This window comes from Giraffa tippelskirchi, chromosome 1, assembly GCF_054371585.1.
Source record: "Giraffa tippelskirchi isolate mGirTip1 chromosome 1, T2T-mGirTip1v1.2.pri, whole genome shotgun sequence".
NCBI lineage: Eukaryota > Metazoa > Chordata > Mammalia > Artiodactyla > Giraffidae > Giraffa > Giraffa tippelskirchi.
The window spans coordinates 219,597,867-219,621,919 of NC_137275.1; the positions used below are offsets into that span (position 1 = coordinate 219,597,867).

At 45.8% G+C, this 24,053-nt stretch overlaps 1 protein-coding gene across 3 annotated transcripts in view; it reads left to right on the forward strand.

The window, feature by feature from the left end:
* PAPPA (pappalysin 1) overlaps nt 1-24,053 on the forward strand; it is a 557,592-nt gene that overhangs the window by 348,535 nt on the left and 185,004 nt on the right. For all 3 annotated transcript variants that reach the window (XM_081575791.1, XM_081575790.1, XM_081575782.1), the window contains 3 exons: nt 9,968-10,113; nt 15,024-15,317; nt 22,879-23,071. In XM_081575791.1, the coding sequence (XP_081431917.1) occupies nt 9,968-10,113; nt 15,024-15,317; nt 22,879-23,071 (633 nt within the window). The remainder of the gene's footprint in view (nt 1-9,967; nt 10,114-15,023; nt 15,318-22,878; nt 23,072-24,053) is intronic.

Consider the following 24,053-nt stretch of genomic DNA (forward strand, 5'->3'; position numbering starts at 1 on the left):
TCAATCCCACCTATGTCCTGGTTTCATTAGGATCCTATTCTGCAGAGAACTGCAGGCCAGTGATTTTCCTGGGGGTGGACCTTGACCTTCCATGTGACATGACAGCCCCAGAAAGACAGAAGTGGTGGACCTAGAGTTTAGGGCAGCAGTGGGGGATGGGAGTGGGGGGTTGATATATAGAATCTGAGAATCATAAAAGAGCAACACTCCAGTCAACCTCGTCAGAACCCAGACCCATCATTTTACCTCCTCTCACTCCTGTCCCCACCAAACATCAAATGATCCTTGTGCGTAAATACCTCTCCTTCCTAGACACTCTCACATCCACTCTGTTTTCTGCAAACCACTGCCAATTCATCCCTCTTCCAGTCCATCTTCCACATTCCTCCAGAAGGCTCTTTGGAAAACATGAACCAGACTGTTTTGTTCTCTTCCATGAAAGTCTGCCAGGGTCTGCTTAAAGCTTGCAGAACATTGCCCATCCTCCACAGCCTGGTGTACAAGGTCCTTCCTGCTGTGGCCAACGCTGACCCCGCCACTGCCTCTTGTGAAGTTCCTCCCGGGGTCCCAGCTTTGAAACCAGAGGACTTGTGTCCTCATCATCTTATGTGTTTCCAGGCCCCTCTTCCTCTGTCCCCACACTTGGTCCAAAGTGTACTCTTCCCGTGAAAACCACAATGATACCTGCCCCCCGCCTTCACCTGGGTAAACGCCATGCTCTGTGCTTCCATCACATTCAGTACTCACTCTCATAACACATGTCAGAGGCAAAGGTAAGAGGCTAATGGTTAGTGTGTGGGACCCAAGAGACTAGAGATTGTATTGTGTGACTTACATTCTATGAGTGCAAAGGAGGATCTTGGGAAAGTGGTGTCACCCCCACTGAACCCTGGTTTCTTCCCCTGCGAGTACGGGAATACTCATACTTAACACATAAGGTTTTTGTAAAGCTTCAAAGAGATAATTTAAAATAGGACTTAAGCAGTGCCAGTGTGTATAATAGTAAACTCCCCCAAATGGTAGGTTTTATTAGTATTATCACGTCGTGTTGTGATCATCCGATAATTTGTCCCGCTTCGTTCATAAAACGGCTAGCTCTTTGATAGGGAAAAGTGTTTCTCATTCATATTTTATGCCCAACTTCTAGCTTAAAGTATAGTATATGATATAATCTCAATAAGTATTGGAGAATGAAAGAGAAAAAAAATGAATCATATGCAGGGAGAAAGGAAGTTAAGGGAAGAATGAAAATAGGCAGACAGGAAGGGAGGGAGGCTAAGGGATAGATAATGAAAGAATGACTCATTCAACAAAAGAATTAAAACAATGATCAATTTTCAATTGATCTTTGATTGCTGCTGTTGTGTTTTTCTTAGATTGCATGTCAAGCTTCCATATAAGAGTTATTATCTTTGAAACCAATCATCAGGATTCTGAGAATTTAATCAACTCTTCAAGTGTTTTTTCTTGACCTCTTCTTACACATAAGAGGGGCAGATTTAGGCATTTTTGACAATGAAACTGAGCCAGAGAATAAAGTCCAGATCATTAGGCCCCTTGGGAAAAAAGTACAACATCCAGGTTTTAGAACTGGTCGCAGTTTGGAGAAAGCTTGTTATTTGGAACAAGGATATGGATGCAATAAACATTCTGAGGTTTATCTTGTTTTAATGACTTGCGTTGAGTGGCTTTGATCTTTATATTTGATAATCACTTTCAAATGGTCTGGTGTGTTCTGAAAGTGGAGGAGTGCCTCACGGACTTGAGATCTTCCATGGGAATGACAGGCTGCAATCAGAATTTGGAAATGGGCAATGTTACAGGACTTTTTCTGTGAGTTGTAGAAATGGGGCAGCTGCCTATGAGGAAGATAAGCACATTGGTCCAGTGATGGAACCAGGGTACACTGATGGAAAGGAGACACGATAAACACTGGGATCCAAGACCAGTTTCCTCTAGTTCCATAGTGATGGTGGTGGTGTAATCGCTAAGTTGTGTCCAGTTCTTGAGATCCCATGGACTGTAGCCTGCCTGGCTCCTCTGTTCATGGGATTTCCCAGGCAAGAATACTGGAGTGTGTTCCTTCTCCAGGGGATCTTCCTGACCCAGGGATTGAACCCGTGGCTCCTGCCTTGTAGGCAGTCTCCTGCATGGCAGGCAGATGCTCTAACACTGAGCTACCAGGGAAGCCTCTAGTTTCATGAGCGAGTTAAATAAAATTGCGCATCTTAGGGCCTTTTCATTAGTTGAGCAGTCTTTTAGGGACTTTCTTGTGTATTGCCCCTTTGGATTTTTATATTCCCATTCCTAGGTTGAATTTTATAATCCCCATTTTACAGATAGGGAAATCGAGGTTCAGAGAGATTGAGTCCCTTCTCCAAGGGTCACTTGCTAGAAGAGGAAGGATTTGAACCCTAGTCTATCTCTGTCTTAAGATGTGGCTTTTTTTTTTTTTCCCAAAAGAAAGGTAAGGCCAGGGATGACAATAGTTAGATAGGTCTTGGTGTATAATACCAGAAGAAAATAGTAAATACAAAAATGTATCACAGACTTTGACATACGTATGCCCCACTGTCATATCATTGCATGAAGAATAGACTTAAGTCCAGAACATTTCTATATAGAAATCCATCCGAGAACATTTAATCATGTAATTAACAGAGTGTTACTGTGGAACACTGTTCTCTACATGGGCTACAAGGAGAATAAAGATCTAAGGTATTCTATTTAAATGTTGTTGTTGTTCAGTCGCTAAGTTGTGTCCGATTCTTTGCGACCCCATGGACTACAGGATGCCGGTCTTCCCTGTCCTTCGCTAGCTCCCAGAGTTTGCTCAAGTTTGTGTCCACTGAGTTGGTAGACATTATGCTGTCATATTTAAAGAAATTTCACTTTAAAAAAAGATGAGTTTTTCTGTAGTACTCTGCTGTGCTTCCCCTTAATCTGAAAGAGCCTCTGGCTTGGAAATAGCCCATTCTCAGCCAGGAGCAGCTCAGACAAACCCTCTTCAAATGGACAGGATTTACAGATCGGCAACACCATCCCTGTCCCCTGCCTGTGCCCATCAAGGGCCCAGGGAGCAGGACTTTGGCTTGGCAGTTCTCAAAGATCTCAGCCATCACTTCTGCAGTGGGGAGTCCATTTGCTCTGAGTGGTAACAGAGACACAGTCTTGACCTGAGCTCACTGTACCTTGCCTTTCACCATCTTGAAAATAGGGAAGCTAGTACCTTATGGTCTAGAGTTGGAAAAACTTGATGCTTTCATGACTCCATTGGAGGGATTGTTGTTGTTGTTCTGCATTTTGAATGCAGTTCCCTTTTGCTTCTCATTCAATAAAACAGGCCCTGACAGCCCTCTCATTGAGATTATTACCGAGTTGTACCATCTCAGTCCAGTGCATTTAGGAAATATGTTGTTGGCACTCACCAGCGAGTGAGATGCATAAAGAAAATATTCTAATGACAGTTGAGTTGAGAGAGCTTTGATCTCCCTCCAGGACTGCTCTCACGGCTTTGAAATGTAGTTCTGGCAGAAGGGTAAAAGCCATGAGAACGCCTTGGCTGGGCCCCGTCCTGAAACTGACATTCCAGGGGACCCACAGCCCTCACAGGAGGAGCCAGGTACGAGGGCTTCGCAGGGAGAAAAGAGGCACCAAGACACCTCTCTTGACAGGCAGCCAGGAGAGGATCTGAGTGAGAAGGGACTTTCCAACTTAGCCCAGCATTTCCCAAGCTCTGTTGGTTGTGCTGTTATTTGATTTTTGGCAAGGGCAGCGGTGGGGCGGGGGAAAAAGGATTATGGTCAAATGTGTTTGGGAATACTTCATACGCTCTCTGTCTTACTCCCATTTTGTATATTAAAGGCTCTGAAAATTCTTGCAATTAAAAAAATATATGTATTGGACCTTGTTTAACAGAGCATGTCCTAAAACCATCTGACTTGGAAACTCTTTTTTTCCTTTAAATATGCCGCTGCTTCTTGTGGATTTAGCCTTCCATAGACCTTGATTTGGAAAATGCTGGTAGTTCACAATCTCACTGAATAGACGGGGACTCAGAGCTGCAACCTAGGCAGCTGAGCATAGTGGGAATGGGCCAGAAATCCAGGCAATGAGGTTCTACCCAGGGGGGTCCAGCTGAAATGGAGGGTGGATGCTACAATCCTCCCCATGCTTAACTCTCCACACTGTGCCCCCTTGCAAGGAACTATGCCCCTGCCGCCTCGAAGGGAAAGGTAACTTTATTAGTTGGTACAAAAGTGCTATCACACATAGGCTAGTGACTAGAGGCCTTCCACTCCTTACTTGCTACCTTGGGCAAGTCACTTCCCTTCCCTGACTCCTGGACTTCCTCGTCCTGTTTTGAAGTTACACAGTTTACGAGTGTGTATGTATGTGTGTGTCCTCTGTTCCTTAGTCTTGTCTGACTCTTTGCGACCCCATGGACTGCAGCCCACCAGGCTCCTCTGTTCATGGAATTCTCCAGGCAAGAATACTGGAGCGGGATCTTCCCGACCCAGGGATGGAACCTATGTCTTTGGCATTTCTTGGTTGGCAGGCAGATTCTTTACCACTGCACCACCTGGGAAGCTTACAAGAGAGGTGCTCAAAAGTTGCCAACCAGAGAGAGCTCTGTATCTTGAAGGAAAGTTGTAGGCGATACAGAGAGGATAAAGACTCGGCTTATAAGTTTGAAGCTTATTGCAGCCTGATGGAAAGTATAGCCACGATAATCCTGAGCAAGATAATAGAAACTAGGATCAAAATTAGGAGCCTCTGATGAGGATGAAATCATTTTCAGCTAGAGGCTGATGATGTTGATTTTGGTGTTGCTAATAATTGTCCTTGTAATTAATATAATAATAATAATGCAATACAAATAGCCCCGGCTAATCAATGAGTGTCTTCGAGTGTGCCAGGCACTGTGGGAGCAACATTTTCTACACTACCTCTAGGCCTCCTGACAGCCCTGAAGGGTGGACATCATCACCCCATCTTACAGGGGAAAGTGGTCAGGAGTGGACACGTGGCGTGTAGTGCATGTAAACTGAGCTTAGCAGGGAGGGTAAGAATTTAAAAGGCTGAGATTCAGGAATAGAGCTTGTAAGGCAGAGAAGAGAGACTGATGGGTGTGCTTCAGGAATGGGCATCACTGGGCAAACCCAGAGGTTCTTGGGATGAGGGAACTGTAAGAGCTTGAGTAGCAAGTTGTAGCGGGGAGAAGAAGATTGGGTGGCAGGCATGGGACCCTGAAAGCTGAGACCAGAGAGAGACCCGGAGGTGGTTTTTCCCATTAGGAGGAAATAAGAGAAATAATAGGAGACCAGAAAGTGCGGGGTGGTAGGGGGAGGTATGTGCCAGGGTGGTGCTGAGCTGCCTCGTTCCATCCCTCTGGTATCCCCATGAGCTAGCTGAGACTCAGAGAGATGAAGCAACTTGCCCGTGGATCCGGGTCTACTGTCCAGCCAAGTAGAACCTGCACATAAATTAATAAACACACAGAGTTTGGGATTTAGATGAATTGGGGGGAGGTGATTTTTTTTTAAAGAAATCTGGCCAATGTAGAGTGTATACGTGGGGACCACTTCCCCGTGGTAACAAAACGGAGAGCAAGTGGCCCTCAGCAAACCCTTTTCCTCCTCTTAGCAGCCATCTCCCTCAACTCTGAACAGTCCTTCTCAGTGTGACCTCCTGTGCTCTCTCCTCCATCCATCTACAAAGGGAATAAACACACCTCTTCTTAAACATTGACTGGTTTTGGCAGGGCACGGTCTTTGTTGCTATGTGCAGGCTTTCTCTAGTTGCGGCAAGTGGGGGTACCGTTGGTTGTGGGGTGGGGGCTTCTCATAATGATGGCTTCTCTTGTTGCAGAGCACAGGCTCCAGGTGTGTGGGCCTCAGTAGTTGCGGCTCACGGGCCCTGGAGTGCAGGCTCAATGGTTGTGGCACATGGGCTTAGTTGCTCCGAGGCATATGGAATCTTCCCGGACCAGGGATCAAACCCATGTCCCCGGCTCTGACAGGTGGATTCTTACCCACTGTGCCACCAGGGAGGTCTAACAGACCTTAAAGAGATAGAGGAGGAAGTTAAATACGTGGACTCCTGTCCCCAAGATTATCCCCTGATACTTTGGGGAAACACCCAGCTTGGCTCTGAACCGGCGGGAAGAGCTTAGCTAGCAGAAGGAAATCTTTTAGCCGCAGAACTATTCTCCTCTGCGTGGGTCCCCCTAAAAATAGCTGGAGAGGAGAAGGGGCCATCTCTTTAGGGGCCAACGGGAGCTTCTCAAAGTGTGAAAAACCAAAACCAAAAAAAAAACCCAAAAAACCATATACAAGCAAGGGAGAGTCTATTTATTTAATATTCCACATCTCTGCCTTGGGCCAGGATGAATACCACCCACTGAAAAGATTGGTTTCTGCAATTACATCAGAATAAACAACCAATTAAAACATCTCCCCGCCCTTGCCCCACCCCCCTCCTCCTCTCCTGAAACTTTCTCAACCTGGAGCCGTGGGACAAAGAGGTGACTTTCTCTAATAACATGTATGTTTTCTGCCCGAGAGAGCTCTGGGTGGAAATGGGCAAATCAATTCGAAAATAATAAATAGTGTGGGAAGGGCCGATCCAAGGAAACCTCGGCGTCTCCGTGTTTTCATTCCGCTCTCACTTGTTTCCCTTCCCCGTGGTCCTGAGAGAGCTCGGGATGGAGGGTGAGGTTGAGGGAAGGGTTGGACACATCAGGATTTGGACTTGGCCTTGTCAGTATTTATGTGATCTCTGAACCTCTGTTCCTTCATCTGTAAGACCCGGATGAATACTGGAAATGGCTAAACATTTACCCAGGGTTTCTGCGTGCCAGGTATTATTCTAAGCCCTTTACACTTCCTTTATTAATGTCCCAAATCCTCAGAACAACTGGAGGAGGTGGATACTGTTAGCATCTTTATCTTCTGTATAAAGAGACGGGGACACAAGAAGTTAAGTAAATAACCCGGGGGGACCCAAACATCCAGGGGAAGAGCTGGATTCAAACCCAGGACTTTGGCTTGAGAACAGGTCATCTTACATGCCCTGCCCCGTGGCTTCCAATTCTGCGCAGAGGTGGGACAATAGGTATAGCTAGGACAGGGGCTGGCATACAGCAAGAACTTCCTCCATGCTGTCCTTATCCTTCCTCATTTCTACTCGGATCACAGAGGAGACTCGTTCAAACTCCTCACGAGGCTTCTCGTCTCAGAAGCTGAGGGGAGCAGAGGTACAGCAGCGAGATTTCAGGTCAATATCTCAGCTTCTGTCCTCGGAATTACTAGTCAGCTCAGCCTAGACACAGGTATGACCTCTCAAGGCCTTGCCTGTTTCTCCAACACGTGTGCAACTTTTTTTTTTTTTTTTTGTAATTGAAAAGCTGGAAAAATTATGGTCCCATGACTAATCATGGGCTCTTGATCACATGCGGAGCCAGGAGGGCACTGTAGGTTTCAGACATATTCTCTTCCCACCAGAGTGGAGCTACAGGTTCATGACCCACAGAAATACCCCATGAAGCACTGGGCATCTGTTCCTAACCCCAGTGTATTGATACAGAAGCTGAAACCTCAAAGGAAGGAAGCTGAAGCTGAGACTGGGACCTAAATGTTTTAGATTTTCTCTTTCCCAATGTAATTCCCCTCCATCAGATCTCCTGAGTGCTTGCCCAGGGTCAAGCCCTGGGCTGAGAACTGGGTGATAAACAGAGATGAATTCGGCACATTCCCTGCCCCCAGGGAGCCACAGACAGTGGTAGATACAGACCAGTGGCGTATTTGGGGTGGTGTGAGTGTGCCTGCTCATAGGAGGTGGAGGGGTACAGAGACGGCAGAAGAGATAGAGGTGAGGTGGGAATCGAGGAAGGCTTCCTGGAGGAGTGATACCAGCACAGACATTGGATTTGTTCATCAGAGGAGCTGAGTCCTTGCGAGGAACAGTGTGAGTAAAGGTACTGAGGATAATGCATCATGGGGGCAATGGGGGAGGCAGATGTTGCTGACAACACACTGTGGGAAATTCAGGGGAGGGAACAGAGTGATCGGAGGCTAAAGGGGAAGACAGGGTCCTATAAGCTCTGCTGGGGATCTCTGACTTTACTGCTTCATGTGTGGGGAGCTGCTTCTGCAACCCCAGGAGGAAAGGAGAAGGGTGGCATCGTTAGTGTTCTGCTGGCCAGGCTCTGTGCCAGCCCCCCAGCCTTGAGAGACAGCACGGTGAAAAAGGGAAACACTTCCAGCTAGCTGTGTGACCCAAGCAACGTCTGAAGTTATGTGTGCCTCTTTTTCCTCTTCTGGAAAATGGGGATAACAATACCACCTACCTCAGTGTAATTAAGATTAAAGGTGATTATCCATGTAGTGTCAGACCACAGAGAAGGGCCCAGCAAACACTAAAGATCACTGTTAGTCTCTCAGTCGTGTCCGACTCTTTGTGACCCATGGACCCGCCAGGCTCCTCTGTCCATGGAATTCTCCAGGCAGGAATATTGAAGTGGGGTGCCAGACGCTTCTACAGATGATTTTCCCAACCCAGGGATTGAACCTGGGTCTCCCAAATTGCAGGCAGATTCTTTACCATCTGAACCACTAAAGATCATTATTCACAGGCTTTATCTCACCTACTACACCAGGCCTGCTTGCTTATTTATATATGTTTTTGTTCATTGATTCATTTCTAACTTTACTCCAAAAGTGCTTATTGGCTATTCACAAGGATCCTAAGAGAGAATATGCATGCACGTGTGCTACGTTGCTTCAGTCATGTCCGACTCTTTGTGACCCCATGGACTGCAGCCTGCCAGGCTCTAGTATTCTCCAGGCAAGGATCCTGGAGTCGGTAGCCTTGCCCTTCTCCAGGGGATCTTCCTGACCCAGGGATCGAACCCACGTCTCCCGCATTGCAGGAGGCTTCTTTACCACTAGCGCCACCTGAAAGAAGCATGACGGGGGATAAGATAACTCTGTCTGTGATCCATTGGATAATACGTCTGCGACTGGCCAAGGCTTTATAATTCCTGTTCTGAAGGGAGAGTCGAACTCCACAAGGGAAGTGTTCTTATTTATTGAGCACCTGGGATATGCCAGTCTCTTTCCAAAGGCCATTTCTTTCTCTGTCTGACATGTTTGTTCAGTGTGTTAAAGAGCTGATGATGATAGTGTGCGGAATTAATTCACTTTCTAAATGCATCAGTATATATTCTAGGTTTCTGCAATGATGGCTGCCTCCAATGTGATATATACCTTGGCCTATTATATGGACAAAGTAATAAAGGCTTACAGAATACAGAATCATCTATGGGAGGTAGATAGTGCCCCAGTGAAAAGAACATATGTTTCCAAGCCAGACAGAATTGACCTTGAAACCCAGTTCTGCAACTCTGGGCAACCTGTTTAATCACTTTGGACCACATGTTGCTTATCTTGAGAGCAGAATAATAACACCTCCTTGCAAGGTGGGAATCGAGATGCAAAGCAGGCCTCCTAGTATAGCTTGTGTTTGCCTAATAAATGGTCCGAGGTCCATAGTGAATGAAGTAGAGAAGAAGCCAGGATTAGAATATGTGTTAACTCTTCCATAGTCTGTTCTCGATCTATGTCTGTATTATGTTGTCCTGTCATCAGTCAGTATAGCAGAGTCCCTGGGGACACAGTTGTTGCCTTTAGGTTGACTGAGGTTCTAAACTGAACGCTGCTATTGTTCATAAGCTGAGAAACCTTCAAGTTTCTCAAACTCACAAGGACATTTTTTTTGTCTGTACAATGTGATCACCTCACTTACTGTACAATATTATTGGGGGAAGTCAGTGAGGTCATGTTTATAAAGTGCTTAGCCAGGTGCCTGGCACATGGTGTGACTTGGTTAATCTGGGAGTACCTGTTATTTGAATAGTACCTTTTTTTTGATGGTGATGACAGCCAAGGTTCTTTTTCTCTTACAGAGCATACGTGGATGTTAATGAGATGAAGAACATTCTTAGACTGGATGGATCGACACACCTCAATATCTTCTTTGCAAACTCCTCGGAGGAGGAATTGGCAGGAGTAGCAACTTGGCCATGGGACAAGGAGGCCCTGATGCACTTAGGTGAGAACTGGAAACTTCTTCAGGAAGAAGTTGGATTGGTACAGGCATACATTGAGTAGTGAGGATGATGATGGGGGTCACGATTCTGATGGTGATCATGGTGGTAATGACGGTGAACCACTTAGTTATTGATCTCTTTTAATATTGCAAAACTCTTTGCCATTCCTTATCTGTCAGCCATCAAGTGAGGCTCTGAACAATAACACAATACTATCAATTCTGTTCTACCAGTGGAGGAACTAAGATCTGGAGAGCGAATGGGGCTTATCTAAGGTCACACCCAAATCAGGGGCAGAACCACAAATGGAATTTAGGTTTCCAACTCTGTTCACTGGTTGCTTTCTCCTTATACCCCCTGCCTCTTCGTTCATGCAAATATCATCTCAACCTAGTATCAGCTTTGTGCTGGGCCAGCCAGTGATGGGTTGGCTTGAAAGGAGGAAACAGAGTTTGCAAGAACTCCCTGTTCCTCATGTTCCATCCACCGACACCACCAGGAATTCTTCTTACATTCAAATTATGCATATCCATAAACGGGACGTGTGTTTATACAAACCAATCACCAGAAGTCAGAAATGACAATGGTTTCTGAACCAGGCCCTGTAAGCAAACACTGTTGTCCTTTAATTTCAATTTTTCCATGTTCTCTACCAGTACTCATCTGTATGTAGATATGCATTTTTTAACTTGTGCGTATCTGAAATCATAGCATAGATGCAAATTTGTGTTCTTTTTTTTTCGCTTAATATTATACCATCTACGTTTTCCCATGTTGCAACAGTCTTCAAAGTTACTTCTCATCCAGCTTTTTTTTTTTTTTCACTTAACATCACAAGAGAAAAGCATCTCTGTGAGTTATGTCCAGTTCTCTAAAGACCAGGATTTTTTAATGGCCATGTAAAGTGCCATTGGGGGCTTCCCTGGTGGCTCAGTGGTAAAGAATCTGCCTGCCAAAGCAGGACACGTAGGCTCGATCCCTGGGTCAGGAAGGTCCCCTGGAGAAGGAAATGGCAACCCACTCCAGTATTCTTACCTGAGAAATCCTACGGACAGAGGAGCCCAGCAGGCTATATAGTCCATGGGGTTGCAGAAGAGTCAGACACTCTGGTAACTTAGTGACTAAATACCAACAATATTCCATTGAGGGAGGGCACTGCAATTTATTTAGCTCTTTTGCCTGTGTCAGAATGTTCCTATTATTTACACCAGTGAATAGTAATGACTCAATGGGTAACCTTTTTCTGAGAATGTTAGGGCTCAGCAGAGCGATAGTGCTGGATCTTTCCTCAGGCCTGTCTGATTTTCCAGTGATACAGCCAGAGTCCAGTAGCTGCTCTAAATCCACAATATCTTGGAGCTGAGGGACTTTGCAACTTCAAACAATAAAGTTGTGTTGAGTCAACTTCTAGACTTAGTTCGCTCCAGAGCACTGTCTTCTGCTAGTTGTTTTTAAGAGAGTGAAACCTGTTTGTATGTCTGTGTGTGTGTGTGTGTGCATAGACACATATGTGTGGTTGTGTAGAGATGGAGACAACACTAAATAGCTGGCAGTTCTCAGCTGGAGGATTTTTAGGCCCGGGGAGACATTTGACAAGGTCGTGTGAAATTTTTGGATTTCACAAATAAGGGAATGCTACTGGCAACGAGTGGGTAGAGGCCAGTGATGCTGCTGGATCTCCTGTGATACCCACGATAAAGAGTTACCCAGCCTCTAATACCAGCAGTGCTGTTGTTGAGAAACCATGAGATAGATGATGGATGGGTAGACAGACAGACCTAGACAGACAGGGGCTGGGTGAAAGACAGTGTGTAGCTTAGGCAAGCTGAAGCTGACTAGCTCATATCACATGCCTACATGATGTATGGGAATCTTGCTGGCCCAAAGCCAACATACAGGCTTGTTCTCAGCTGTGACTTCACTTTGCAGGATGGCCTTAGGCAAGTCTCTTTCCTTCTCCAGGTCTCAGTGTCTTCAGATTTTAAGTGAATAAGTTAGACTAGAGGGCCTCTGAAGACCCTTCTCAGGACTGAAATTCTCTCCTTTTGAAAAATCAACCAAAAGGTCATGATTAGAGGCTTAGAAGGGTTGAGCAGCAAGTTTCTACAGTGAGAGAGAAATACTCCTGATAATTCCATGAATTTCAGAGACTGGCTGAGGACCAGGAATACAGAAGGCTATAAATCCATAGCATGTTATAGTATTTCAGGATGATGTCAGCCTCAAACTATTTCACCTTTTAAGAGAAGCAGTGAAACAGGACTCACCCTCTGTGCTGTCGCTCTATGAAGAGGGGAGCCTGGGAGGCCCAGCCTGTATATCGAGCCTGTAACCCTATCATTATCCCCTGAAAACACCGATGGGGTCCTGCCAGCACCCCGCCCCCCTTCTTCCTCCGTTGACCTCAATATTACAGCTTTACAGAGAGACTGAGAATCATTGGCGCTCTGGCAGCTGTTTATTTCAGAACACATCAGAGGTGCAAAGTCACTTTCTCAAGATCACACAGCCATTGTGAAACAGAATGAAGATTGCAACCCATGTCAGCCTCCCAGGCTGCCACCTCTCCATCCTGAGACATGCTGATCCTAAGCAGTTCCTCTGCAGTAGGCCCAATCAAACCCAATGTATTAGAGTCATATATACACACCCTCTTTTCCTGCTGTTACACCATGATCCCTGGAAAAGGCCTTGGGTGGGAAGGGGATTATGTTTCATATTATGACTGACAGAAAATAATTGAGAGAGATTTCCTGTCTCAATTTCTCTTCCTCCCTGCCTCTGCCTGCTGCTTCTCACATATACACGTGCAAGCACACACACACACCCCCTCATACATCTTTATCTTTGTGCTGGAAGGCTCTGAGCAGCTCAGAATTAATCGACTCTGTGAGCCCCATGACTGAGCAAGCTCCGCCCTCCCAGCAGTTCAGTCTGAGATAACCCCCCCCACGCCTGCTCCAGGCTTGCCAGCAGAGAATAGCAAGGGCCTCCCTCCTCACCCTTCTCCTGTGCTGTGCTGCTCAGCGCTTACAGCCACTGCTTGTAGATTGCTCAGGTGTGAGTCTTGTTCTTTTTTTCCAACTTTTTATTTTGTATGGGGGGGTATAGCTGATTAACAGTGCTGTGATGGTTTCAGGTGAACAACGAAGAGACGCAGCCATGCATATCCATATATCCATTCTCCCCTCCCTTCTAGACTGTCACATAACATTGAGCAGAGTTGCCTGTGCTATTCAGTAGGTCCTTGTTGGTTATCCATTTTGAATATAGCAGTATGTACGTGACCATCCCAAACTCCCTAACTATTCCTTTTCCATGGCAACCATATGTACATTCTCTTAAGTCTGTGAATCTTTCTGTTTTGTAAGTTCATTTTGTTTCATTTCTTTTTAGATTACACATATAAAGGCTGTCATACATTATTTCTCCTTTTCTACCTGACTTACTTCACTCAATATGACAATCTCTAGGTCCATCCATGTTGCTGCAAATGGCGTTATTTCATTCTTTTTAATGGCTGAGTAGTATTCCATTGTAAATATGTACCACGTCTTCTTTATCCATTCCTCTGTGTTTGGACTTGAAGCTTAACCTTCCCTTAAACACACTTGGATTTTCCAGCCGAAATATCTCTCTGCCAACCTGTATGTATTTCTCCAGCAGCTAAAAACAAACACAGAACCATGCTATCCATTGTTTTCCCTGAGATCTGATCCATCTACCTGCCCAAGGGAAGAAACAGTCATTCTTTTAAGATATGTGGTGTGGCTTATCGCTTCTCAAACTAGAACATACAGGCAAGTCACCTGGGGCTGTTGGTAAAAGACTTATTATTTTGATTCTGTAGGTCTGGGGTGGGGCCTAAGAGTCTGCATTTCTGATCACCTCCAGGTGAAGCTGATGCTGCTCGTTCTTGGGGTGCACTTGGGGTAGCAAGTGGTTAGACAGTAAACAAGGCACTTGCTGTGTGTAAGGTGCTATGCTGGCTACTTACATGCAATCACTTAGGCCTCACAAAACCTCTTTCATTGGGTTGGCATTCAGCAGATATTCAACATTTACTTAATGAGATGCCATATTCTGCACCTGTGGTGGGCATTAGCAGCAGAACTGATTAAGACCCCTGGCTTTGGAACCCAAGGATCTTGGGTTCAGATCTGAACTCCCCACTTACTAATTCGATCATGAGCCAATTATTTCACCTCTCTGTGAGTCAGGGCCCCTCTCATGGGGTTGTGAGATGATTAAGTGTGCTTACACACGTGAAACACTGAACACAAGGCCTGAAAATATCTAGTAAATGCTCAAGAAGCACTGACTATTATCAGTGTTATAATGGTGAGCACGCCACAGTGCTGGCCTTTGTGAATATTCACTCTTGTAGGCTACAGAGCTTTGGAAATGGGATTCAGAGACGGCAATCAACTTGCTCAACTTCATAGCATTAGTGAAGGCAACATGAGAGCCGGAACCAAAGTGTCAGGGCGTGAGAATTTCATTTAAACAATTTGTGTAGAATATTCATAAACTGGGGCATGCCTTACTTCCTAAGAAGTTGCAGCTGAAATCTTTGCCAGTCCAGAAATCAAAGTCCTTGAATTGTAATCATGCCACTACTTCTAAGTGGTTTGAAATCCCCTTGAGTAAGTTGCCTTGCTTCTTTAGGCATCAGCCTAAAGTGTTTTCAACTAAGAAATGAAGGGATTGCACGAAATGACTATGAGACTTCTTCCTACTCCATCGGTGATTCATGCCACAAGTCAGAACGGCTCTCGGCCATGGAGTCATAGGGTAGAGGAGACTGTGGTTACTTCGGGCAGTGCCCCATTTCCCCTTGAGCGATCTGGGGATTCCTGCAGCAGGAAGCAGGGTGCCCGGCTCACCTAACGCTCTGACTTCCCCCTGGCAGGTGGCATCGTCTTAAATCCATCTTTCTACGGCATCCCTGGACACACTCACACTATGATCCATGAGATTGGGCACAGCCTGGGCCTCTACCACATCTTCCGAGGCATCTCGGAAATCCAGTCTTGCAGCGACCCCTGCATGGAGACAGAGCCCTCCTATGAGACCGGAGACCTCTGCAGTGATACCAACCCAGCCCCGAAACACAAGTTCTGCGGTGACCCGGGGCCAGGGAATGACACATGTGGCTTTAACAGCTTCTTCAACACTCCATACAGCAACTTCATGAGCTACGCAGGTAAGGCCCACACCCTGCGCCAGAGCGTCAGAGTGTCAGACGTGGCCTCCCGCCCTGGCGCAAGGAGGCTGCTTGTCTTTTCTAAGATCTCTTCATCCCAACAAATCCTCATCCCCAATAATCGAGTACCTATGCCTTCTGTGAGTCCCTCAGGGATGCAAGGAAAATGCTGTATCTAAAAGCTCCTCAGAAAGATACTTTAGGAAGCTGACCAAGACTAAAAGTCAGGAAACCTGAGTAGAAGGTCTGGTTCTGCTGCTAGGTCACCTACTGCCTCGGGGTCCATTACGTCCCGTCTCTGGGTCCCACTTTTCTCAAGAAAATGGAAACTCTGGAATTGATCTCCGAGGTTTCTCCTACTTTTGCAGCTATAGTTTTCTAAGCTGGTGGTTGTTGAAACTTAAAAAAAAAAAAAATTTTCGCATGCTCTTTTACTGTTTTGTTACAGTAAAATAGAATTCTTTTGGTTTTACAAATAAATAATGAAATTATTGCATGAGATGGATATGTTTTTTTCCCTCACTGCATATACCCTCTCAGAGTCCTCTTTAATACTATCAATAACAGTGTTAATAACTCATTCTTTGCATTCCAAGATCCCCTACACTTCCTTTTAGTGTATATCAAGACCAGCTCTAGTCCTTGTAACATCTTCAGAAAATTAGAACAGGCTATCCTGGGACTTTCCTGGTCGTCCAGTGGTTAAAATTTCAGTTTCCAATGCAGGCTGTGCAGGTTCAATCGGTGGTTGGGGAGGTAACATCCCATATGCCTCAGGGCCAGGAAAACCAAAAAAATGTAAAACAAAAGCAATATTGTAACAAATTCAGTAAAGACTTTAAAAATGGTCCACATTAAAACAATCTCAAAAAAAAGAAAAAGAACGAACGAGATACCCCTTTCTTAGGACACTCACAGCCTCACCCCTAAGCCAAGAGACTTTGAGTAAAGCACCAGATGCTTTGTGTGTATTAGCTGAGTATCCAGATCTATTTTAATGTTCAATTTAGGTGTTTCTTTCCACCACCAAAGCAAGTGAGCTCTATGAAGGCAGAGATTGTCTCTAAGACATCACTGTACTCTCCGCGCCTAGCACAGGCCTTGTGTTTTCAAAAATGTTTGCTAAGAAGGAAGGGAGGAAGGAGGAAGAAAGGGAAGAAGAAAGGCGAGTAGGGAGGAATATGAATAAATTCTCTAACAACAGGTATGTAAAGTTGATTTGTATAGCAATATTTCTACTTACGTAAAAGTTTACTGTTCATGGGACTTCCCTGGTGGTCCAGTGGTTAAGACTCCATGCTGCCAAGGCAGGAGATGTGGGTTCGATTCCTGGTCAGGAAACTAAGATCTCACATACCATGCAGCACAGCCAAAAGATTTCAAAAAAAAATTAAAAAGTTATTGTCCATAAAGGACTTTAATATATGCCATCTTGTTTAACTCTCTCAACAAGCCTGTGGGACTGGAACTATGCCCATTTCACAGGTGACAGTTTTTTTCTCTTTTCCTCTGTGCCACTCTTCCGATGAGACCTAGCTGATGGCTGAATGGGATATTGAGCGATTTGGGTGGTTTTCAAGTCTGTGCCAGAGAGATCATTGTCAGGGAGGAGGGGGCGCTCCAAGTGGCTATGTGACTCTGAGCCTCCGTCTCTGCTTAAACCCGGGGAGCCCGCTTCTAGCTGTCTCCATTTCTGATGGAGTCTTGCCTCTGCATTCGAAGAGGGGCTGTCCCTCCTGAAATCCAGTGGGTTCCATGACTGCCTGTGGGTCTTCCTGGTTTCCCGTTTGGACCGACGACCTCCAGGGGCATCTCCAGTTCAAGGTTAATACAGTTCACACCCGAGGTCTCTGGAGCGGTCAGCCCCCACCCTTGGCGCCACAAACAGCCCCTAGCTTGGGGTCTCTAAAATAGACCCAAGTGCTAGGAATTTCTTCAAAAGCAGATTCCTACCATGTTCCCATTCCCAGCTGAGCCGGCATCCATATCCGGTGTCCTGTCCCCTCCCAGAGCCCTGCTTAAGTTCCATTTCTACAGCATCTTTCCTTGGCCAGCTCAGTGCGCGTGGAAAGTAAACAATAACATGAGTTTGGAAGTTTGCCGGCCTCTTAGGGGCCAGGAGCTGCCACTCGCTACCGGACCCCCAGAAACTAAATCTTTTTGTTGTTGTTGTTCCCCTTTGTACAGATCTAAAGGGTGATTGATTTAATGTTGCTTTTTTAAAGGAACCCCTCAGCTCAGTGACCCATTAACAGCAGAACTAATTCACTGAGCTACGATAACAAACTTACACCCACAAAAGCATATTCAAGGCGACCACGAGCTTTGAAATGTTTGTTTTTCTTAGGATCTCTGATAGATGAGGTGACAAAAGCAGCTGGATGAAATTCAAAATGCAAATCGGGATCGGGTTCTCAGGGCTGGGAAGAGGGACGCACAGGGGCTTTGCAGTCAAGACAAGAGGGTAGAGACCTTGTTGGGTCACCTGCTTAGAGTTCCTTCCTTTCGAGTGCTCTGGCTTTTTGCAGAGATGGGTGTGTGCTGTGTGATGCGTGGTAGCCATCAGCCGCTTGTGACTATTGAGCGAGGAGAGTGAAGCTGAGGACCTGAATTAATTGTTAGTCCTAAGCCTGTAATGAATTGAACATGGCTGGTGGCAAGTCTGCAGGAGTTACTGAGTGTCTATGACATACCAGACACCGTGGGCCACACTCAATAGGCTTGCCTCTTTGAATTGTCTAACTAGCCCAATGGGATAAGTGCTATTACTACTGTACCCACTTTACAGATGGAGAAAGTATGGCTTAGGGAACTTGTCACTTTCCCAGGGTCACACAGCAAAAACAAGGCATCCCTTTTCTGGCAGAGCCTGCATTTAAGCAACAATTACCTGGCTCCCTTTCTGACACTGGGGGAGTTTGAGAGTGTCCCAACTGCTCAGATTAAGCAGACACCAGGCCTAGGGCAAGCCTAGTCAAGCACCGGGTGAGTGCAGTCACGTTGAGCTGTTGGCTAATCCTCAGGCAGATAGAAAGACGGCAGTTCAGACTCTTACTTCATGAAGACAATATGCCATAAGGAACCCACTAAGAGGACCTCCAAGCCCAGCTTCCTCAATAGTGCAGGAACCAGGCTTTCCCCAGCTATGGGAGCAAGCATCTTGTCACTGGCGTTCTGTGTGTCCCTTTTAATATGCACATAAGCTTTCACACAGCAGCCCCACCTCTAAGAAATATATCTTAGGGTAATAAATCTGTTAATGTGTTTAAAGATTTAGTCCTAAAAATGTTTTTAACAATGTTTTTTCTCCACATATTAATTAGACATTTACTAATTGAAGTGTATAATAGGCATAGAAAAGAAATGCTTACACGTGTGAAAAATTAGAAGCTTCTTACAAATCCAAAAAAATGGGTTGCTGAAATAAATCGCAAGGCACTCATATGACAGAACATCCTGTAATCACTGAAGATGATGTAGCAGACGGTTGCTAGGAACACAGTGATTCGGAGCATAAAGTCTAGACTGTGAGAACCAACTTGAATCCTCTGTGTGCTAGCCTTTGACTTTGACCTTAGGCAAGTTACTTCTGTCTAAGTCTGTTACTTTATTGGTGCATGGAGGACAATCACCTTTACCTTGCATGACAGTCATACAGCTGAAGGACTTAGAACTGTCCTTGGTACCAAAACTAGTGCTCAGTAGGTGATGATTAGTGGGATTATTTGTTGACTGTTAATTGTGAAAACAGTCCAGAACCTAATGTACAGTATAAGACCTGACACGTGTATCATATCTCATCACAAGTGTGTGTATGTTTGTGTGTATGTGTATATATACATATAATGTTTGTGATGATAAGAATTACAGACATCCACTATAGATATTCGTATCCACCTACACATACATATACACTAGATATTTTTTTATCTCTAGGTAATATTTAGGTAATATCTAGGTAATATTTATTTGTTTGTAACATGCTTTGCTCATACCAAGTATTCTGCAGTGGATATAATCATCTATTGCTGTTACTGTTATTATCATTGTTTTTAAAACAACAAAACCGTCAGTTATTCATGCACTAGAAATGAGTGAGCTAGTTGCCTGCTTTCCTTGGCTGGAGAAGGCAGGTAGGATCATGAGTCCCTATTTCACAGTGGGTGGGAACACGGCTGTCGGGGATCAGCATTGTGTCTGAGGTTCCACAGGAAGTGGAGGCCCTGAACCTCCCTGCCCTGTGGCCTTCCAGATGCAGATGGAAGTTGTTCTTGAGAACAAAGTTTAGATTGCAAACTCGCAGCACAACGTCCACAGCATGGGGACTGGTGTAGCCTCCCAGAATACTGAAGTCCCCCATGTCCTTTCTGGTTGGAGGCAGCCTGGGGACAGAAGAATAGGATGGGTTGGCTGGTCCTAGAGACCTTGGCTGGTCCTAGAGACCAGGACGAAGGGGCCACAGGTGTCAGGAGGGGCAGCCTGCGGAGGCAGGAAGCTAAGAGGGGCCAACTCGAAACGTCAGCTAATTGGGGCAGAGCCTTTATGATTGACAGAAACCCTTTGGTACCTCACCCAAGATTCTGGCAGCAGTTTAGTCTCTAAGTGATCTAACTCTGGGAGGGATGTTTTCTGACTTCAGTTTTAAAGTTCAGGTACAGTTCTGTCCTCCTACTAGCTTCTGTCACCTATCCATTTTTCAAGCTTTTAAATTGGCAGACATGGAAATGGCTAATTTTTAAGTTATAAAAGGAAAGTAACTCCTTTGGAGGAAGAAAACCAAGCAAATCAGAATATAGAGAGGAAAGCAAATTGCTGTTTTTCTCTCTCGTTCATCTAGGTAAATGCTGTATGTGCTCCAGCTCATGGAAGCCACACCATTACTCTAGGTTGTGGGGTTGATTTAAATGTCCCCAACTTATACACAAGGGGCCTGAGTTTTAGAGTTACTTCCTTGTTTGGGAAATGACTGATTAGAATTCTGTTCTGTGCATGTGTCTTAATATACAGAGTCCTCCCCCTATTAATAGACAGATGTGTTATTTCTAATATTTTTTCTATGTAAATGATATTTCAAAAGATGTCCTTGTATATGTGATTTCCCTCATGTTTGTTCATGAGTATCGATCCATTGAATTCCTAAATGCGATGTTGTAAAATCAAACAGAATGAATATTTTACATTCTGGTTTTTTTTCCTGCTTCTAGTTTCCTAACACCCACATTAGTGTACATGTACACGCATGCGTGCATGCGCGCAAGCACACACACACACAGAGGTGCCTGCACCATCCCAAGTCCCGAGGCAGGGAGCTTTCACTGAGCATTGATCATGCCTCTTGATGCTACACTTTCCATGACCTTCAGCAGCATTCTGACATCAGCACTCTTGTTATCATCATTATCTCCACTTTACAGATGGGGAAACTGAGGCACAGTGGTCATAAAATCATTTGACTCCAGATCATTCACACGTGAATCTAACTACATAACCCTTACTTCTTTATCCAGCATGCCCTTCTCCTGCTTTTAACCTATTCAGTGGCTTTTCCAAAGCTTTTGGAATGAAGTACAAAGTCCGTGGTAACAAAGGAAAATGTACCAGACCATCCAGTCCTTCTTAAACCATTTTAAGAAGGATTCTTATTTTCCAGGCAAAAGCAACCCGTAGCATGTTTTGTATCCAAGGAGTTACACGGAGGTAACTGAGCTTGAGAGTGATTTGTGCAACTAGTCATTCTTTCGTGGTGTTCTCCAAAGGACTCAAGGCTCTTCTGCTTCTTCCAAATGTATAAAAGTCTTCCCCAGGGTGCTGGCAAGGAGACCGTCAAAAATTGCTAAGGGGATCAGAGGCAGCTTCTGTGTATAACCTCCTCACACTCCTATCCCTTCCCCAAGCTGGATTCTCAAGGTCATGTCCAACTGCCCAGCACCTGCCCAAACTTATTTTCTGTTTGTTTGATAAGAGAAAGTGAGTTTATGCTGCAGAATTCCCATGGTGGGTTTATTTTAAGATCTGGAGAGCCCCGTTCTCCTCCGTCTGGGGCCCAGCTGCAGAAACCCTGGCCAGGCAGACACCTCTGGGAAGTGGTGTTATTGGAAACCAAGCCAAAACAGTGCCTTGATCTGCCCCTGGGGCAGCTGAGTAAAGCTGTTGGAGGGAGAGACGGGAGGCAAGCTTCCTCCTTGGCAGGGAAGAGTCTCGGGCCGTGGCCTTCATTCCGCATCCTAGAAAACAGAGGGTAGAAGTGAAGGTCATTAGATCTAAAGACATTCAGAGATGAGATTGTATTCGGGTCCCCTCCGACTCAGGCTCAACTCCTATTTATCAAACACCTGCAGGACACTTTGCCCATACAAGTTCTCGTGGACGCTCAGAAAAAAGTTCTCATATTGATTAGAAACGTGGCCTTGGAGTCAAGATTGCCTGGGTTCACAACTCAGATCAGCCCCTAGCTCTGTGATCTTTAAAAAGTAGTGAGACCTCTCTCAGCCTCAGCTTCCTCCTCTGTGAAATGGAGCGATCAGAGTATTTACTCCAAAATTAATGGGAGAATTACACGTGCCCAAAGCACAGTATCCCATGTACTAAGCATGTACTAAGCCCACGGTCCGTTTCCCAGCAACAGCACTGTGCAGAAGGTGTCATTGTCCTTGCGTTCCTGCTGTGGACACTGAAGCCTGGATGCTGAGCCTGGACTACTTCCGAGTCTCCCTGTACTCACTGCCCAGGGCTCATCACTTCTGTGGTCCTGAGCTGCCCCTTCTGCCATCCCTCATCTTCTCCCCCATTCTTAATGGTGTAGCCTGGTTGACCTCCAGGACCTCTCCCAGAAGCCTCTCCAGTTTATCTGTTTTCCTCAACACACCATCTCCTTGTCATCAGGGACTGGTGTCACAGACTTGAACAGCCTTATAACCACCTTGAGCCACACAGCAAACTGACCTTTGCTCTATAGCTAGACTGGTAGCTCCTCAACAGCAGGAGTGTTGCAAGTTTCCATGGCCCTTGGCTTAGAGCAGAGAGTATAGAATTGATGCTCAGAAGGCTGGTTTGGAAGGCGGTATTGCTGCATCAGTAAGGAGCAGAATTAGTGAATGAGCCGATGAACAAATGTGAAGGTGGGAGTGAGGGAACAAGTAAGCATGATAAAGAATGAGTGAGTAAATAGACAGGACACGAGTGGATGAGTGAGAGATATTGAGTGATTGGCTGGAGAGGGAGGCGTGAGGGGCCGTGTAACTTACTGACGGGTGGATGGGGGCCCGTGGAAAGCGGCGCGTCGTGCCCTTGTCCTTACCCGTGACGTCCCTCTCCAGGCTCAGACGTGCCTTTTCAGTCCCATCTACCCTCCCCCTCCTAACGCTCCCTCTCACCTGTCTGCAGAAGTGATGACTGCACTAATTTGTTCACAGACCATTAACTCTTGAGCACTGGAAGAGGCCAGCTCCGAGTTGGCAAGGGCCGGGGTGCGGGTTCCCCGGGCCGCCCGGGAGACATCATCGTTCTCTTGCCTGTCCGTCCATGCAGTGAGGTGCTTATCTCTCCCTCCTCCTGCTTGCAGATGATGACTGCACGGACTCCTTCACACCCAACCAAGTCGCCAGGATGCACTGTTACCTGGACCTTGTGTACCAGGGCTGGCAGCCCTCCAGGAAGCCGGCGCCCATCGCCCTCGCCCCCCAGGTCGTGGGCCACACGGCCGACTCTGTGATGCTGGAGTGGTTCCCTCCCATCGACGGCCACTTCTTTGAAAGGTGAGTGTGGCCTGTGGAGTGTTGATCCCTTTCTCTCTCTCCTGCCAAGAAGAGGGAAACTTGGAAGGGAGGCAGCCTTGGAGAGGGATTTCGCTGTGTTTTTTACTGTTGATCTTATTTAACAAGTAGCCACAAGTGCCCAGGTGGTAAAGAATCTGCCCGCAATGTAGGGGACCTGGGTTCGATCCCTGGGTGGGGAATAGCCCCTGGAGAAGGAAATGGCAACCCACTCCAGTATTCTTGCCTGGAGAGTCCCATGATCAGAGGAGCCTGCCTGGTGGGCTGCAGTTCACAGGGTCGCACAGAGTTGAACACGACCAAGGGACTAACACACACACTCAAGGACTAACTAACACAGTGACTGCTCCATATAGACATGTTGTAGATTTGGGGATCAGGGAATACATAAAGGGTTGCTAACAGAAATTCATGAGTAATGATGCATGATTTATGTGGTGAATAGTAAGCTTTATTTTATTGTTAAAAACCTGGAAACTTCTGTCGCCTGAACCTCGTCTGGAATGAAGGTACTGGTCTCATCTCATGAGCTTAGGTGTTTAACCTGCCTCTGGTTAATGAGCTAATACCTTTGCATGCACGTAGTACAATATAAGAAGGGTACCTTATACATGAAGGGTACACATGCCTATATATATATACATGTATTTTTGTATAATGAAAATGTTTGCCTTTGTTGTTTAATAGAACTGAAGGTAGAATTTTTAGAAGATCAAGGGATGATAAATCAAGGCACAAGATGCCTTAGTTGAGCTCGTGTCAGTCACTTACTAGTGGTGTGGCCTTGGGCGAGTCAGTTTCTCCCCCTGAGTCTTACACTCCACTGAAACGTGGTTCTGATGATGCCTCCGTGATCTGAAGGTGGAAGCGTGAATGAAATCATTTCTTGTGGTGCCTTTCACATTGGGTCTCCCCAAGGCGCTGAGGTTTTAGGGGATTTTAAAGGATCATAAAATTTTACTAA